The sequence below is a fragment of the Dromaius novaehollandiae genome, chromosome 6, assembly GCF_036370855.1.
Source record: "Dromaius novaehollandiae isolate bDroNov1 chromosome 6, bDroNov1.hap1, whole genome shotgun sequence".
NCBI lineage: Eukaryota > Metazoa > Chordata > Aves > Casuariiformes > Dromaiidae > Dromaius > Dromaius novaehollandiae.
The window spans coordinates 43,944,594-43,964,728 of NC_088103.1; the positions used below are offsets into that span (position 1 = coordinate 43,944,594).

Below are 20,135 nucleotides of genomic sequence, written 5' to 3' on the forward strand. Positions count from 1 at the left end.
AAAAAAGGGAAATAAAACAATGAGGAACTGAAATTTTCACTGAAATTCTTTTCGGTGTGCCCTAAAAGAAAGAAAGAAAAAAAGAAAGAAAGAGACAGGCTACAAGAGAACATGAAAAACAACTTCTAACTTCTCACAGACAAGTGGTAACATTTTATTGTTCTAGCCATTTCCAGAAACTGCACTAAGTTTTATGCATGGAGATAGCATCCTCTGCACTGTGTAGGACTCCCAGCACTCGGCTGCTCTACACTAACTGCAGTAACAGCGCTGGGGTCAAGTAGATTGGGTACTGGACAGGGCTGTCCAGCAGACTCTGCCAAAGGTTTACTGTATGCCTGGCACATGGCATCTCTCCCACAGGGATGATGTTCTCTCCCAGCTGCAGGAAATTTAACTCACTAGTGCACCCTACAATTCCAGAAAGCACACATTGGGAGTTATTATTGCTGTTGTTATTGTGACCTGACCGCATATTTTCATCCTCCAAATTTCCTTTCCTGAAAACAGTTCTGCCTTTAAAGTGAAACGGAAAAGATTATGTAAACCTTTAAAAGCACTTTTACATTTCTACACTTCTGCCCCCTTTTTATACAACACACTTACTACATTGAGGAATGCAGGTGTGGAATTATCAGAAAGGCTGCACTATTCCTCGCCTTCCACAGCACCTCCCTGGCTCCAGGTCCCCCACACTAGGCACAGCTAATCAACCAGCCAATAACACATCCAGCGTGCAGGCTCCCAGAGCAGGAGAGAAGTTCAGGCATCCACAGCTTCAGTGCTCTGTGCTGGTCCGCTCAAGACATGCCTGTGCTGGACCTCATCAGCTAAGCCTTCGGGCTTGCCTCCCCTAGTGATGAGTATTCCCATCACACAGCCCCACGTTAGGAGGGGAGAGGTTCCTGCATCCAAGGACGTGCGCAGCAGGATCACACTCACTTCTGCAACACAGAACTATAACCTGTTCTAAATATTGGACAAGATCCTGAAGGGCTCCTTTACTGCTCTTGAAAAGATCCTGATTACTGCTATCGCCATATTTGCTATTGTATTTCAGGTAATTCAAATAAATTCACACAAAGCTTTCAAGACAGGTGTAACAGCTTTGATGGAAAACACTTAGGCTGGCCACCCTTGAACACAGATCTTGTGCTACAAAAACTAGAAAGTCTTTTTCTGTGTAATTTTCTATTTATTGATCTCTCTTCTGTGTCTACATTCTTCTGACATTAAGCATACATATCCTAATGGACAGAACAGCATTACTTTCATAAGAAGCATACAAAAACAACACAGCTATTTCCTCTCGTTGGAACATTATCAATCTTTTATAGTGAACAAGATACATGCTCTCACTAAAAAAATCCTCTAAGCATGCTAGCTGTACTGGTAAATGGACAGATTTACACTCTCTCCCCTGAGACCTCAAAACACCATCATCAGCTTTCTGGCTGAGCAACGTTTGACAGAACTGCTTTATGACAAAATTTCACCGAAGAGTGTGGAAAAAAGTCATTTGTTTGAATAATCATTCAAATATCGAGCTAGGAGCTTTTTACAAATGCTGAAAACAGTACATTAGCATAGACAGCAAAGGAAATATACATTTGAAATTGATAGTCTAACTGAAATCATACTGGTCAGTAATATGTATAATCTGATCTAATAGCAGAAACAATGCTGCAAAAAACCACTAAACAACACACGAATATTAACCTGTAAATGCAGAATATATGAACAACTCTTCATATGAACAGTTTTGGTCACCTACTTTGTGAAGGTGGTTAAAACCCCCTAATAAATGTATTTTAGAATTTCACAAATATTTGGAAAAATGGTAAAGAGTTTTGCAGCTAACACAGTGTAATGTTGACCTCTTCATTCAGCTCAAATTCTGACAGTGTCAGTGTTTTCCTTCATAAATTTGAGGGGTCAAAAATTTCAAAATATTCATGCAAACTTTAAAAAATAACCTAAAAAAACCCATAATATTTCATATTTACAGAGCAGTTCAATATTCAAAAGTGCTTAACAAAGTATGATTTTAATGTGGCTTTTAAATTATAATTAAATTAGGTTTCACTTTATTTCTAGGTTTAAATGGAAAAACTGCTATGGAAGCTGCACCATGGGAACAGTAGTGATCCAAAAGATGATCTAATGACATAAAATCCTCAAAATCTGTCAAATACAGCCAGCTCTGGATTTCAAGATACACAGTGGTCTGCACCACAGTGAGAGGAGAAGAAACCACCATGAAGGTTGCCAGGGCAACCTTTTTTCTAACAGTCACAGAATTTCACATTTTACTGATTTGTCCCAACTTTGGTGCTCCCAGATCTCTCACCCTCTTATCTATCTCATCCCAACACCTATCCCCCAGTCTTTTCTCTCATGAATTTTAAACCTCTGGGAACCCCACAGCCTTTCACTCCTGTATTTTCCCAGATGCCACAACCCCTCAGTCTCAGCTCATCAGTTATGCACAAACCCTAATGTCTACTACTTCCATCTCTTTTGTCTGCACCATCCTGGTCCACTTCCAGCCCCCTTCACTGCCACATCTCTTTTATTCCTAGCATAATCCAATCACCCCAAAATCCCCGGTGCACTTTTGTCCTCTTAGAAACATTCATCCTCGAGAGTGAATGACTCAGTTAAAATTCATCTCCCTCATCATCAATAACTATCCCATTGCAGCCATAGGGATTATCCCATCTCCATTTCCTCCCATACTCATGGACTACAAGAAGAAATGCAGGTGCAAATTTCTCATTCATAACGTAATCATGATCAATAACCTTGTGTTTGCCTTTAATATAGTTTGTTCATTCAGTCTGTATCACAGTTCTTTTATGACTTTTTTAATACTTATGATAATTGAAGTCTCTTTTTTGGAAGGAAAGTAACTTTACCAATTTTCAGTGAGGAGCACAACACTGCCAATTTTCTCAGCAACAAAAAGGTTGGGGAAGATTGAGCCAGGTCAAAAAAACTCTGATTATGCACAGATATGGCTTTGACGTGTGCCAATTGCACACTTAACAACACAGCAGTCTTGTTAGCAGCTTCAGACAACTCCTGCGAATTCCTACTTGTATTTCCATGAGTATGATACTGCATGAATTATAAGGCATGATTAAAAATGATAATAACAGAGCTGAAACAATATCCTGTTCATCATTCATCAAAAGAAAAAGAAATACCTGCCTCGAGGCTGTAATAAGACAGAAAGTGGGACAGGGAGACCAGTCCTCCCACAGAAGATTCTGCGGGAAGCATTCCAAACATGACAAATTCAGTATTCACCCAGCAGATGAAGTAATGACACTAGTATTTGTCCATAAAATGTAATTTAGCCAGACTACTCCAATGAAATCAGAAGCTTTAATGCTATAAAACTAGGGTTTGGGAATATTTTTACCTTATTAAGTGGGAGAAGGGAGGGGGGAAGCTTTCATTTTCCCCTAGCTCAGCTGAACCATCACACTGTGGTCTTTGTTTTCAACAGTGAACCACACAGCCTCCAGCACTAAACAATTTGCGTAATTTCTTCTCAGATATACATTTGTTGCCAAAAATCTAATGCCAGGTGTAAAGTACACATTCAGGCTTATCAGTACGTTAAATAAAATCTTCTACCCTCTCAGACTAACCAAATACCTGAGGGCAAGCATCAATGTGGATTCCTTCATGCTTTCAGCCTCTGTCTCATCATGTCCCAGGCCGCAAGCACTTGGGCAAAGATGTCAAGCTAAAGCTTGTCCATGTAAAGAGCTAGTCAACAGCTATGAACACATCTGCCAGAAATGCAAGTTTAGGCTTGGTTGTAATACCTACATTTAATTCCTGCCAGACATTATTGATGCAACACGCAAGGTATGTATTTAGTTGGTGTCAGTTCCTTTTTCACATGTAACCTGAATCGTAAAAATAATGCTTTGGAAACTAAAGAACATATAGGAGTTAAATCAAACTAATTCTGAACTTTATTTTGAAGAAACAAATCTTGGCAAAAACAAACACCAATGCATATGTTTTCATGAATTCAGAAATGATAAAATGGAAACATGTCTTTAAAAAATGTGTATGTTTCCATGCCATGTTAGCAGCTAAAGACTCTGAGAGCACAGAGAAAATCTGAAATTAAAACTGACTAGACAAGCAAAGTTTCTTCTTGTGCCTAAACTAGGAGAAATACAAATAATGAATAAGTATCAATAGTACAAAGCAGTTTTCATTTTAATAATGTGCTATAAACAACATGAGTAAAATTCACTCTAAAACTATCTAAACCTCCAAGAGTTCAGAATATAAGTGTTTTTCTGTACACTCAGCAGCAAAGCTACTCATACGCGTAATTTCTGGGGCACAAGGTTTAATCTTGAGAGTCATTTAAAACAGTTCCCAGATGAGAAGTTATTCTCACACTGTTTTCACATGAAAGTACAAATTACTGTTCAGGGACAACTGCATGGTACTCATCTACCTCTGGAGCTCATGCCTCAGTAATGCGAACCAAAAGCATGGCTCCTAGGCAAACTAGAAACTGATCAAAATACAGCGAAACTGCTTTGCAAAAAGGCATGTCTTAACAAAACATATTCGTCACAAGCTATGTTCATTTCTATAGTAAACAGCAGGGTCTTCTTGCACGTTCTTGGAAGATGCGTTGTGCTACGGCAACTGCTTAAAAAAAACAGTAAGTGAGGTAACGTGCAGAACTTAATCTGAAACCAAACTAATCTTTTTGTTTCCCTGGATGATGACATTAAATAGGACAGAAATGGCTACCTGCAGTATAAATGTTCACTGACTAACCTTTTTTTGCTGTTAAAGTACAAATTCAATTAGTTAGTTCCATGCTCAAACAGAACTGTCGCTGCTGAAATTGTACTCTAGCGATAATTGCAATCCAAGGGTGATCTAATTATATATAAGTCTCAGAGGCTGCATTCCCACATTGCTTCTTACAACCCGGATTCACTACAAGATGACTCAAAAGCAAAAACCACATAGTTTTCAATTGCTCTCCCTTAAGACTGCATGACTTTGCATATGCTTAACGAGAACTGAGTTGGTCTATTAGTAAGCTTACTATAAAATGTAAGTTTCTACCTGCCATTACATACAAAAGAATAAAAAGGCACCTCAGCTGCATGTAAAAACCAGCTGATGGGCTAAACTTTATTAGGGAAAGAACATTCCTTTAATTAAGGTGTTGGATTAGGACTCAAGTACCAGCTTTAATTTTTGGCTCTGCCACTGGCTTCCTGTGTGACCTAGGGCAAGAAACTTCATCACTCTGCAACACCGTTTTTCATCTGTAAAATGGACAGTGACGTCCTTCTCCCAGGCTCTCCGCATTGGGGTTGTAAGCAATTACTGCGTGCAGTAATTGCAAGTGTTGCCTTGGACATCAAGTACCTGATATTAATTGAAGACTCTGGGTAGTACTGCATGAAACAGTTAAAAACAGCTACTCTTAGCTTCACAAGATCCTAACAAATGGAGTTTTGTATTCTCAGCATTTCCATTAGTGCAATCTAACACACTTTTACTCCTGAGCTAAGCCCTTCAATACAGCCTATTTTAAGTCCCTTTTTGAAATAGAATGAGGGTGAGGTATCAGGGCATCCCAAACATTTAAAGAGTAACTTTGTCCAACACAGAATATCCTGTCCAACTTCACCGGATAACTCCACACTACCACTATAAATGTGGACAAGTATTCTGTGCTATACATAGAAGCTGCCAACAATTTGCTGCTTTTTCTTCAGTATTTTCTATTCCCATTGTAAAAAATTTAGTATGACTGCTTTGCCAGGTTTGTAAATTTGAATGAGAACATATGAGCTGAGTTGACTATTTTTAAAGGGTTCTTGCAAGTAATTACAAGGTAAAAATGAGAATACTTCACACCTACATTCTGACTGAAAGCTTCTCAGCACTGCTGGCTCCAGACCTTTAATTGTCAAAAGAGTTCAAGGTTTGGAAAGTTATTGGCATCAAGTAATACTGGATATTCCTAACTAGCATTGTGTCATTATTTGGCATGATTTTTGCTGGGATACCTCCCAAATCTGTGACATAATCAGAGGGTTCTCTACATTACACCATATAGTCAGATGCTCATGTTAGTATAATACATTACCATGTTTAATACCATTTGCTATTACTTACACTTAATCAACTCTGGAACCAGTTAAACCATATAGGAAAAGCAATTTCAGAGGCTTTCAACTGACAAATTTCCAATGTTTAAGTACACATCTTGACCTAAAATTATGACCTGAATCTTGTAAAATGCAGTCTACATATGCAATTGCCTCTAAACAAACAGCCATAAATCTCTATGATCCTATGGCAACTGAAAATTCGTATGAAAAGGGGAGAGAAAAAAAAAAAAAAAGAAAAGAAACACAGAAACTTCACTTCTGTAAATGTGTCCTAACTAGAAAAACTGTCAGAGTTTCCCCTTCTGGCCTGTCTTAATTTACTGCTTCAATGGTTTCATGACCAACCTCCACAATTATTACAAGGTTCCAGCAACACAGAAATGACTTAGCTCCCTAACTTCAATCCCCATTTCAAGCTAAATCCCAACTCAGTGTTTCTTGAGAGACTCGCAGAAAATTTAACAGAAAGAGTACTAGGTATCGTAGGGCACACATTCCCATGCACATGTTTTCAAAGTAAACTAACAATTATATCGAATCGCTCATAACATTAAATGCAAAAAGGGAGAGAAATAATTAAGCATATTCATCTCCAAAATGCAGACTATGATTTGCGGCAGTAAGTTTTGGATTAACATATCTCATAGGGCCTGATCATCAGAAGATGCTGAATATTAACCCAGTGAGAAATCAGGCCTCCTTTAGGTGCCACCAGCTGGATACTCAGCACCTCAAATCACTAGTCACTTTTGAAAATCTTGACCTCATTATTTTACTTTTCTGTCTCTCTATAGGAAAGGAATAGATATGTAAATAAATGACATAATCCTTATTACTATTTCATTCATTCATGCAGGTCACTGTAATTTACTGTCAGGAAAAATAAACTTCTGCATAATATTCCTCAATGTAGAACATTCAAAAGGCTCAAAAGGGGAGAGGCAGTGAGGGGGCTTCTGACAAATATTTGCTCAAGTGACTGCATCATTCATGAACACATTTGCTAGAAAAAATGGGTGAAGAAATTTACGGTCAACACAAAACATGCCAGCTTGGGGCTGGAGTAGTTATGAGGAAAAGGAGTGGGAGAGAGAGGAAGGAAGAGGAATTTTTAACCAGTTTCGTTTCAGCAAGGAAAACTCCAAGTATTACGAAAGCGGCTTTTTCCTCTCATGCAGCCTGCTACAAAACACTTAATCAAGAACAGAGTTGAGCAAATCCAGGCTCCCTAAAGGATTAAAAAGAAAAAAGTTGTCACCCCCTTGCATCCTTCCTCAGCTGGATTTTGCAAGGCAAGCCTGCTCCCTGGCCAGCCAGCGCGACTGCCTGCACCCTCCAGCGTGCTGGCCGGCACAGCACGGAGGCATGTGCAATACAATTTACTACAGTCTCTGGCAACCGTTGGTGCTGCACCCTCAATAAACTTTGTTTAAACAAGTGTTCAAACAAAAATGGCTTTGTCACGCATTCAGTTCACCCCAACATTATGCATACACTCTACCAAGGATGAAAAAACATTGCCAATGCTCTGAAAATCCTCATGCTGTTTTCAATGGTAACCACCCATAAAACAACTATAGATGAGCTGGGCAGTTCACATACTGACTGTTTTCTCAGACTTAGGTGTATGCTGGCTGGTGGTAGGGTTGCAGTCTGATGGTATCCCCTTCACGAAATTCTCTTCTTCCTCCCCTGCTCTGCAAGGGCTAACTCTCACTGGCATATTCAAAAAATCTTAACTCCAGGCTTTCATGAGGAATGTTTTTATTTCTTGCAGGCTGAGAAACTGGCACATGTTTTGTTTTAGATTTGGGGGTTTCTGCAGATTTAAGTGGTCCCAAAGAAGATAAGGTACTATTTTTAAGAGCCTCCAAAACAATATGAGATACGCATTCTTATTCATATAAAACCAATCAACAAATAGGGAAATAAAAATCATATCACTGTTTTGGTCCAATACAACCAACTCAGAATAAGACTCCTTAGAAGGCAAGCTGGGCCACAAGTTACCAGCTCAAAATAGCTTACAATAATCCAATTCATTTTTGCTTTCAATACTAACTGATCAAAAGCTTCAGTCACAGAGCTTGTGAAGCTCAGATCACCCTGCAAGTCTGGTGGAAGTAGAGCCTGTTCAGACATACTTCAAAAACTGCAGCTCAGATTCCCAAAGGTACTAGTATCCAGTCCTACTATAATAGCTATACTTTCTACTTCTGGGTAGCAGTCCCTTTAGATTTAATAAAACTACTCGCATTCAACCAGGCTAATCAGCAAGAGTAGGGGTGAATGAAATTGCTTCCTGAGATTTCAAGCCCTAATTCAGTTAAGCACTTAAATATTTCTGTAAGCCTTATTAAAGTCAACAGGATTTTGCTATTATTACTTAATAACGTTATTAAGCATGTGCTTAAAACTTCTGCTGAATAAAGGCTTTACTACTAATGGGCATTTTCGCGGCTTTTTAAAATTGTCCTCAGGTAAAAGACTTCACAATTTTTGTCTTCTGTGTTTCAGGAACTGCTAATAGCACAATATAATGGACTAAATTCTAATATCAGTTGTTCTGATGTAAATGCAAAGGATCTTTTCTGAAACTCCAGATCTACATTAACTTCACCAAGGTCAGTATCTAGCTTTTCATAAAAAGTTCGTTCCAGTTGAAGTAACAGCAATCTAGAGGATCGCTTGACCGTTTTGATAACTGCTGTTATTAAAATTTATGTTTATATTAACTGTACCAGGAATAATTGTAAGAGTATTAATTAAAATTGTATTAGTATTTATTATTTGTTCTTCACAGTAAGCTTGTAAGCATATCACAGCAACAAGGAATTAACAAGAACTCACAAACATGGATATTACACCTTCGGCAAGATATAAGTAGCTTAGTCATACGGACATGAGTGAGACAGGGGAATGTATAAAGTTATGCAGGAACTGACGATGCACTGAATTCCTACCATCAGAACTCCTTACCATGAAAACATCTTTAAAATTTGTGCACAATTGTTAAGCTTAGTTTTGAATATTTTAACAAAGAAACTAAGCCATTAATTAAAAACATCCTCTTGCATTTGACAAAATTTTACTTACCAACAACATCAAGATGGTATGTGTGATTGATGGATCCATACTGGTTTTCCACTATACATGTGTAATTTCCTTTGTCAGATGGGACTACACTCTCCATGATGAGGCTCCAGTGTTGGTTGCGGACCTGGTGGAGTTGCAATTAGAGAGGCTGAAAACTTTACCAGCACAGTTTCACCCTCTCCCCCCCTCGAAAGGAACTATTTTCCACAGAAGTTAATCTTCCGTAATCCATTTTTAAAAGCCCCTTCTGTGCTCGTTTGAGAGTTCTGGAGACTGAAATACTTTATTTATGCCTGAACAGGTACAGCATGGCTGTAGCAGGGAAAGCTTTCATGCATTCTGTTATAAATTTACCTCATCCCTAATTTGAGCACTTTAGACTTCAGTGCACATTGAGTCCTATTAGACTTACCACAATGGTACCAATTAGCAGCAGTTGTCTTACCAGGCTTACCTCTCAATCAACTCCAAAGTGAATTCACACCCTCAAGATATTTCCCATCTGTCTCCAAACAATCATCTGATCATATTAACTACCCACTAGCAATATGGGATGGATATGATCCCCTAACATCAAAGTTTCCGTTTTTCTCTAATAGCTCAATTACACAGCCCAAGTTTGGGGGAAATAAAGTACAGGAGGGTAGAGTTTAGCATCCCTCCCACAAGCATGTATAGTGGCCAGATCTCTTACCGCTCTAGAAGAACATAACTGAAAGAAATGAAGATATTTCCACATGAAAAGAACCTTAAGAAACTCCTCACTGGAGCTGAATATAAGTGTATATGTTTATTTCACACAATCGTTCTTGGACAGAACGTAACAAGGTTCTATCTGTCCCCATTTGAACTCAAAAGAAGCATTTGAATTGGTCTCACAGAAAACAGGATCAGGCCGAGAACTGGAAGGATATAGTTATGTAGTTCACGTATATAGTCTCTTCATCACAGACTGGATCCCAAAATGACCTTTTCTGGCTAGCTATCAAACTCTTGTTTCAACATCACATTTTTTACAAAGCGCTCAAAAAATCTAACATTATGTAGCTGTAACATACAACTTTTAAACTGCACTGTACATGTTTTAGTAAATGAAATGAAGTACAGCCTGGTACAGTAATTATAATCATCCAAATGGAAAGTAGTAATTATCACCCCTACAGTGCAATACATCATAAATATGTATTGACCATTGAGTGGCACTTCCAGAAACTATACATTCTTAAAAGATTATTACAACTATAGGCCTGAAATCCTGCTTCATGCTTGACTGTTGTGTAGGTCCTTATCCAGCAGGAAAAGGCTAGTCAGGGCTGCACCTATGGTCCAACCGCTTAGCTCTCACTTGCTTGAGGGTCAAATGTCTTTGGTTCAAAGCTCAGAAGAGAAGAATGCTCTCTGCAAGGGATTCCTGGCTTTCCCAGGTCCCTCAGCTAGTAATTAGTTAGTTATAACTATTATTGCCTAGTTATGGGATAAAAATACCAGCTAATGACTAGCCATTTGGGCTTTGAAAAACAAGCAATCAAAACGTAGGCAAGTCTGCAGCACCAGGTAAAGGGCCAGGACACTAACCAAATCTCTCAGAAAAGTCTAACAACATGAGCTCAAAGCCTCCAGCCCTAACTTACAGTATTCCTCGTGTGGTTCCAAAACACAAACAGGCTCCATGGCAGGAGCTGTGAAAGGAGAAAAAGAAACACAGCCCTGATGTCCACAGACCCAGTGCCCACTGCCTAGTCTTGTCAAGATCTCTCTCTACTTAATGTACGTTGTAAGAATTACAACAATGCTCTGTCGCTCAGTGTGAAAGGCAGTATTTCTGCATAGTCTCCATCAGCTTAATGTGCCTTCATAATGCAAAAAATACCTTGAACCACCCTTGAGTAATGAAAGCTGTTCAGCATTTTTCCCCAAGAAACAGAAAACCAACACAAGGCTTCCACATCACTTGAAGGGTCATTAGATGCTAATACAATGCATTCTTAGCGGTTAATGTTGTCCATGGAAATAAAATTATATGCATGAAAACTTTTTTCACAGTATCAAAAGCTTAGGAAAAAGTATATAAAGCTGGAAAGCATTTTTCAATGGTATTCTGTTCTCTCTTCATTCTGCTAAGTTACTTGCAAAGTCAGTGTTTGGGTCAGGAAGAATTACTATCATAAGACACCAGTAAATATCAAATGCAACAGCTACATGTTTTGAATATTTTACTATTTCCTGTACTACTTTGGGGGAGACTCAGTCAAAGTTACCTCAGCTTTTGGCCTTTCCAAATTATATTTTTAGAATATTTCTTGGAATACAGCAAGTGTTTTTAGCCTATTTGAAAAACAGAAAGCAAAATAGAAAGAATAGAATATGGTTCCACAAAAGTAACAATTTTTGTTGTTTTTTAAGCAATTGATAGGAAAATACAATAAATTGTGTAGCATTCAAGAAGAAAGCAATTTACAGCCACAAGTAAAGTAGGTGGCAATATTTAAAAATAATTTCCCGTCTTATAACTCCAATGTGAAAGAAAGAGTATCTTTATTATAAAACAACTTAAGCTTCTTCAGTTCAAGCTAAACTGCTGTAGAGGCCCAAAGCATTTATGACACATCATCACACAACTGAATTTATGTCACAAGTCTGGATTCAGGTAGATTCAGCTGGTTACAAATGCAACCTTACAAAGCCCAGCAAAACACCCGTTTGCTGGGGATGATGGCAATTTCTCTTGCTGAAGACTCCTGACTCGAACCTTTCATTTTCAGAAACCCTACACTTCAGCCACCTCTCTGCAACCATGCAGTTCGCACGGGCTTGTTAAACAATCTGCCTGAACTACCTAGTTAGGGAGCTTGTGTGAACTACTGCAATAGAAAAACTGTGAGGGCAGCCACTAGCTGCTGAAAACAGGAGCGTCCTCACTAGGCATGTGGGGTCTAGAGGCGGACAAGTGCCCTCAGCCTGGGATTCATCAGTTGTAGAAATCTTTCCTGACTCACCAACCTAAGTTCTTGCCTGCTATTAGCCTAACTGTTATTTCTACTGATTTATCCCTGAAGCTCTACTTAATACAGAGTTCGTTCAAACTACCTGGGAATATACACATAGTCCCACCAAGTCCATCACTTTTTCTTCAGTGTATCCAATTTGACATTGGCTTTTCTTGAAATAGTGTACTTCAAAGCCCAACTATACATTCCAAGCACCCTGAATTGCATATAAAATCACTGTTACCTTTGTCACTGCTGTGACCTTTTTCTTTTTCTTTTTTTTTTTTTTTTTTTGCTTTGCAATATCCACTTTCAAGTTGCATCCATGGTCTGCAACATTTTACCACAAATTTGCTACCTGGCATTTTTTCTACTTTCTCTGCAATAACATAGGGGTAATAAATGTATTCTAAATACGGGGTTTGCCTGATCAGGTATAGGTATTTCTAGATTAGAAATTACTGAAATGCTTTTTTTCTTGGTTTTTGCCAAGCCTCTCCACCAAATTTTAACCAATTTTCAGTATCTTTCCAGTGGTCTCGCTAAACAGTTCAATCTTTAAACTAAATAGTCTATATCAGAAGTATATATAACTTCAGCCCCAAACTATAGCTTGGAGGTGGGAAATCTAAACTGGATCCAAAATATAAAGAAAGATTGGTCATAAATCCAGAAAATTGTAAGCAATGTTCCATAGAAACATTCTACTTTCAAAGTATCATATTAAAAAAAGTGCACACAATTCTGTTTAATTTGAGGAACAAAATAAAAATGCCTCAGTAAGCAGATACTTCATGAAAATTTTTCATTTGACAAAAAATGGGAGGGGCAAATTTTAAATGAATTTCAGAAGAAAAAAAGGATCAGAAACCAAAATATAGTTCTCCACACAAAGCAGCACAGTTCAACCACACATTTTTATTCTTCAGGTAAAAAGACTAAATACAGGAAATCCGTGAAGAAGCCATATGTTTTTACAGTCCCTACAGAGTCAAGACTATTTCTTTATTCTGTATTTACCCTGGCTGAATTTAAATGTGTAAAAGAAGATTGTAGTGATGAAGCTTATCAAAATGCATATGTGAAAACACACACCTGTTAATGCTTAAACAGTAAAAACTGATAGAAGTACATTTGCTTTCTGGGTGGTGTACAGAAAAGTAAAGGCTCCTGTGCTCTCTCATAAAGGGTTTAGAGTATGCACTCCGAGAAAACGTAATCCCTTAAAATGAACAGGCGAAATTTCTCATTGTAGGGGAGATAGAACAGACTAAAAAGGGTTTGGAAATTCAATAAATGATCATTTTTGCCTTGCTGTAGGAACCTTGATTATACCTTGAAAGACATTTGAGGTTTGATTTTGAAATTCACCATGGAGCATTAGTCACTGTGGAGGAATTCCACCCTGGAAGCTATCTCGCGCAGCACCTACGCCCCTTCGGCTGGCCTGCCTCAAGGTAAATTGACTCAAGACATTCCCCAATCGGAGGGACAAAGTGCTACAGGCTACTATCTGATTGTGATAAAGAGAATACAAAGAAGAGACTTCTTAGCTGGAGGGAGCAGGAGAGAGGTGACTGGAGGATTAGTGAAAAACTTCACATTTTCCTTCCCTTCCTTTGTTCTTAAAGTTGGGGGATGATTGTCTCTTCCGAAAGCAACAGACCGTGTTATGTGAACTGGTAATGGCAGATACAGCAAAGTTTAGTTCTACCTATTTTAGTCGCTCAGTTTTCCTACATAATTTGAGCGTGACGCTCTAGAGCAGAAACACTTTACGAAATCCGTACCCAGATTCAATACAATCTAGTGTACAAAAATCATCACAAACCTGGCTGAACATAGATCAGTATGGAAAGATTGCCTTTTTTCTGAAGATTCCTTCATTACAAGTTTGTACAGCGATGGTGAGAAAATGCAGCTCTCTTCTGATTCCAGAATAATTTTGAATAAGCCGACAGTGACCTCACACAGCCCCTCTAGCAAAAAGAGCACAGGCAGCCTCCTGAAGCTCTGGAGACCTCATTCTTTAACACCCGTTCACTGAAAACAAGATTTCCACCTAACAAAAGACGGTTATTCAGAACACTGACAGAATCTGGAATATACATAGATTTGGTGAGCAGAATGACAGTGATAAGTAAATGCTTCCAGATCATTTTAAATTTAATGTATTTATGAGCAACACGAAAGCCTCAAATCCACAGCTGTGTCCCCTCTCCTTTTTTCTTTTAGACTAAAGAGACGTAAAAAGTTTTATGGTTTCGAATTATAGGTATATACTTCACATATCCAGCTGGCTCTAGAAATAGACATCTGTGGTTTCTTCCCAGAGTACATACATACCTAGGAAATTGTGCACATTTAATATACATGGCCAAAACTTTAATTTTTGTCATTGAATGTATGTCTACGGTACAGTCTAAATGAGCTCACCCAGATACCTAACACGAGCTAGCAGGGGCAGCATGCAGCTCCACATAGGCTAGTTTACCCACCTACAGATTACTTTTCTAAACCAGAAAGATCAGGTATTTCTATCCTGCCTTGCAAGACACAGATTTTCCTTCACTGTTTTCAAGAGTGATATCTGTATTTCCCTTCATGAGATGTAAAATGTTCAAGCAATGTCTCAGTTAGTACTGAAACGGTTACTATTATTTTCCAAGACAGGATTAGGGGTTTTTTAATTGGCTTCATTTTTATAACAACTGTAGGAAAGGTGAAAATCACTGAATTGTAGCCAATTCATTAACACTCCATAGCATTATGAAAGGCAGAAGGTGTTGCCAGGTGTACACTCATAAGCAACTGTAATTTATGGTGTAAGCAAACATAAATGGAAAAGTCTACTTAGATAATTAGTGTTCATGCGGGGAGATTTTCTGGGCTTTGCTCTCTGCTAGCACAAATGTTGGAAAAATTGACACGTTCTACAGTAAATCTAGTTAGAAAAGGAGAGGCTAAGTCTCGTCCTCCTCTGCACTGGAAAACATATTTCTTGTAAGAAGCAGGATCTGAGTCAACAGCATATGAAGCAATATGCATACTCGCGACATCAGGGCATTGCAAAATATGGCACCTCAATTACAAAGCAGTTCTGCTGCAGGCAAAGCAGCAGTAAGAACAGCATGCAGGAAGACATGCAGTGTCGCTCAAAAAAGTCCGTGAACTTCTCTCCTAACTACCTCACCTACACAACAGCTTAGGGATCCTCAGCAGAAGCTCTACACTGCAGCTTACAACCGTAATGAAAGAATTTAATTGAGAAACTTCTTATCCTTGAAAGAAGTTTCTGAGGTGTCACATACATGAAGTAGCTATTGATAGAAAATCTGCAGAAGGTGGTGAAATAACACACAAATCTGGCTCAGGATGTCAAGGATAGTGCCTGAACAGCAGTTTAACAACCAAACACATGCTGTTCCATGCCCTGTAAGGAGTAGGATAAGATGACCGAATTCTGACTTTTGACCTGACCTAGGTAGATACCTGGAGGTTAAAGGTGTGTGCACTAACCCAGAGAACTAGCTGGCCTCCCTAAATCTCTCTTTTAATCAGTAACCACTAATTTAGAATGAAACATCTAATCTGAAGCTATTTAAAATTCAAACAAACCCTTGTAAGCAACTGCTGTTACTTTCCCTCAAATTCTGCTTCCCATTTCAGTTTCACAGGCCATAAACTCTGTAGAAAATAATAACTTTTGAATTCCAACTCTTCCTTTATTAAACTGCCTATAATCACCAAAGTGGATGGTCATCTTTTCAACAGTGCAGCTGAAAAACAATAAACCAAAAACTTCAATTCTAACTGTACTTTGCAAAGTCAATTTTTAGTTTTCTAAATAAGTCTTTACAAATATTCTTTAGTTGCATTCATTTTCTACAAGCTTGAATTAAAAAAAATGCAGAATTAAAGCTCTGTAACAGCCAAAAAAGCCACCCGCCCTTCCCCAGAAGAAAACAATTACTTTTTTTGCTTCCAAATTTGATCCAAGCCCATTAAAAGATTTTCTGTTGACTTCAGCAAGTTGGGGGTTTTTTTCAGCCTTAGTCCAACACAGAATTTGCAAAATAGCATAATAGGATCTTACCTTATAACCGCCAATACGATGTTCCTGTTTGAATTCTTTCCCATTTTTCAGCCATCGCATGGTTGGTGTTGGGTTTCCCATAGCTGGACAGCGAAACTTTACAGTGTTAGCTGCTGGCACTGCATGTAGCCTTTTCTCCATTTTGTCTGTGTGTGTCCAATAGGGCGCTCCTGTTTCAAAAAAATAAATCCAGAAATATAAGTACTCAAAAACCAAGCTCCCTTTCCAGCCCTATCCACAGACATAAAGCATTGTAAGCATTTGTTTCAGTAGAGACAGCGTGAGTTAGGAATACATGACTGGAAATCATATGCTGTAAGCGTTGACCAGAGTTTTGAAAAAAATCTCCATCTGCAGCTTTGAGTATATGATTTGTGACAAAATTTCAAGAATTAACCACAGATATCCTTTGTTTTGTGCATGTCAAAAAAGACAGAGGGACCAAGTTTTTGGCAGACTTAACTGTTCAGAGATGCTTTTGACCTCACCTTGAGTTACTGTGAGTGCTCAGCAAATTTTCATTTCTTGGACCCTAGCTCTGAAGCCAGACATACAAAATTAGAAGATTCGTTTGAAGCCTCAGCATTAATCTTCCCCCAGCTCTGTTAAAAGGGGGGTAAACATACTTACCTGCCTGATAGTGTGCTCAGGCTTCGAGAGTAGTCACAGTAATGTGAACTGTGTTAACTGCTAGAGAAGCCACTAACATTTATTTGCAAAGGAAAGGTATTTCTGAAATCTTACCCAAAGAGCAGGAAGCCAAACTGATAAACACCGTCCCACTAAACTCAGTATCTGTTTTTAACATTTTGTAGGAGTCAAGTTGCAGACCTGACGTGGATTTCCCACTCCCATGAGCCTGCCGTGCCCAAGGGTTCAGTTAAGTCCAACACAGTTGCAAAAAATGAGAGTGACTCTCTGAGCCCACATGTACTAGAGTGATCATTTTTACTGGGTCCTCTAAGGGCTCTTTTGGCTCTCACTCACTTCACACTACTCCTTGGCATGTGCCCATACACACAGAGGAACACCAAGAGTGCGTGGAAAAGGCCTCTTCTGTCTAGAGTCACAATCATTTGTCACGAACCGATACAATGAACACAGCTGAACACAACACAAACCTATCAATCTTTTTCTACCTTCCTAGAAATAAATTTGGAAAGATATATCCATACATAAGTTAGCCCATGCCCTGGACCCATGCGTGACTTGGGCTAAATTCCATAGTGGTTTCATGACATCATTGCTCCATTTGTATCACCACAACAGTTTTTAAAAAAGTAAAGACTCAAGATCTGTTTAACAGTAGGAAACATTAATTTCTTTTACAATGGATTCTTCCTGAAATAAATCAGATTAGTGAGGAATTTTTAGGACTAGAGGGGTCCAGAAAAATAACTCTATTTCTCTCAGCCCTGTTTCATTTCCTTCATTAGCAGCCTAACACTCCACTATAAATAAACTCTTCCATTCCTCAAATATTTACAGCAGTTCTTACAATCAGTGCAAACTCAGAAATCCTGCCACCCCCTCTAAATAAAAATACAGCTGGATAGAAAATGCAGGAATAAATCCTTTAACAACATCTCTCTCTGTATAAAGAAAACATTCCAATAGCAAGTCTTAAAATGATGTGAAGAATGATAAGTGATTTTTTTTTTAGCCTGAAGAGGCAATCAGTGTTAAAATTAATGAAGTAGAAAAGCAAAGCAAATTTGTGCATGTAGTCAAAATAGAAAATCAGGTAACTATTGAAAATTTAGCAACAATACTACATCAGGCAAAGGCAGAATTGCTTGTTGGTACTGATAAGCAAAAATAGTATTTTCTCTGGATCACTAAACATATTGCACAGGCCAGCATGGTGTGACCAATACTGGGCCCTATCCACAATTCCTGTCAAATTCCCCAAAATTAGCAATGCCGACCCAGCAAGCACTGTCACATCTTGTCCCGTCCACATGCACTGGCTCCCATGCACAGCGTGAGACGCTAGGAACCTACTATCTGCTGACGAGTGTAACCTCTGAACTGCCGGCTCATTCATGGCAGTGCTGCTTTGCAGCGTACGAGCTGGACCATGCTCCCTAGTGAAGACGCAGCCCTGGACCAGCGGAGCTGAGTCCGTGAGGACACAGCCTGGTCCCAGACAACAACTGGTTCTCAAAACAAGGCTGCTGTGTGCAGCCAGGTTTCTAGCTAACCACCAATTTGTGCTGCAATGCTGTGCAGCTCATGTTATGCTTTTTCTCACATACAGCCCTCCTTTCCAAAAATGCTCATCCATAAAAAAACACTGCTTCTTGAAGAGAAGTGCTCAGATAGGCTTCATATTCAGAGAACGCACAGCGAGCAAAAAGACTTTGAAGAGGCGGGAGCAAAGAACAGGCTGTGAGGATACAGGCAGGTATGAAGAGAAACAGCCCCGCTCAGGGCCACAGCAAGAGGGAGGAAAGGGACCTTGCCATGCTGGGGGAAAGGGCTCTGCTTGGAAAACTTTCCCTTGCACCCCTGCGCACAAGCATAACCTGTAATGCCGCCCAGTTACAGGGGATCTTGACCAAAACACACACAGGCATCACATGTTGAAAACACTGAAAATACTTCAAGATATCTTGCATATCTTGCCATTTTTCACTAGATAATCACAATATATATTGGCAGCTTCCCATTTTTTTAAGAGAAAAGAGAAAGAGACAGCAATATCTACAAACTGTAACACTGACACTAAGTGATCAGATTAACACAAGGCATTTCTCTTTATAATTACTTTATCAAGACCTATAAGCACCTTTACTGCTTTTATCTGTTTTCAGAGGGAAAATGCCAGATCTGCTAAATCCAAGAAGGAATGTAGTTATTCAACATACACCGTCAACTGCCCACTCCGTATCCCATGTTTACTAACTAATAGGGCAGGTGAAGCACCCCTGTTAAAAGTTCACAGCAACACCAGGGCAAACTCCAGCACAGTAATGGTAATGAGCAGTTGGGGAACTGGTGGGAATTCCTGATTGCTTTTAGAACTCTCATTAGTGAAGAAAATATCCTGCTGACCCACACTGCACTCAACTGCAAATACATTAAATCTAATCAGGCAAATCTCCTACATGTGAAATTGAAATTAGACAACCCAGGGGACCACTTCACTTCAGGATTCCTGGATTTTGTTAAGCCTATCTAATACAAAGAAATAGAAAAGGAGTCAACTCCAAGCCTGACTGACAACCAACTTGAGCAGGCAATAGTCCATCTGAAATGACCAAAAACTGCCCCAAGGTTTCCAATACAATCGTATTTGACCTTTAATTAAAAAACACTTCTAGGCAACATCCGATTTTTGCTGCTCCCTTGAGTGGGTTTCCACTCTAAAGGATTTGATGAATTTGAACCTTTTCTTATCCTTTCTGAAATTCTTCAGGGCATGAAAAGAACAGCATGTGGATTACATTTAGACACTTTTTGTTCCTAGTGCCAATTTACCATAGCTTGGCCTAGAAGAAATTCTTTAAAGGGTGATCAGGAGAAAACTCATAAAGGTTCCAATTGCCTGACTTGAACTCAAGGTAAAATAGCAGCATTTTCAGGGCTAACCAGTGGGTCTCTAGAAAATGACTGTTGGTGGGCCTTAGTGTGACTGGTCCTGGGCAAGGCATATCACGCAGACCATCACAACCGCTGTCACCTTGCCAGAAGTGCATGCAGACAGCCAGGTCTACAGGATTTTCTAACGTTAGGACTATTTTTCAAAATCATGATGAGGATGAGACAAGA

The 20,135-nt window shown here is 39.0% G+C and overlaps 1 protein-coding gene across 9 annotated transcripts in view; it reads right to left on the bottom strand.

Annotated features, from left to right (window-relative positions):
- Window positions 1-20,135, bottom strand: part of FGFR2 (fibroblast growth factor receptor 2) — an 88,383-nt gene that overhangs the window by 42,710 nt on the left and 25,538 nt on the right. For all 9 annotated transcript variants that reach the window (XM_064514324.1, XM_064514322.1, XM_064514323.1 and 6 more), the window contains 2 exons: window positions 16,362-16,531; window positions 9,279-9,402 (listed from right to left, as the gene is read on the bottom strand). In XM_064514324.1, coding sequence (XP_064370394.1) covers window positions 9,279-9,402; window positions 16,362-16,531 — 294 coding nt within the window. The remainder of the gene's footprint in view (window positions 1-9,278; window positions 9,403-16,361; window positions 16,532-20,135) is intronic.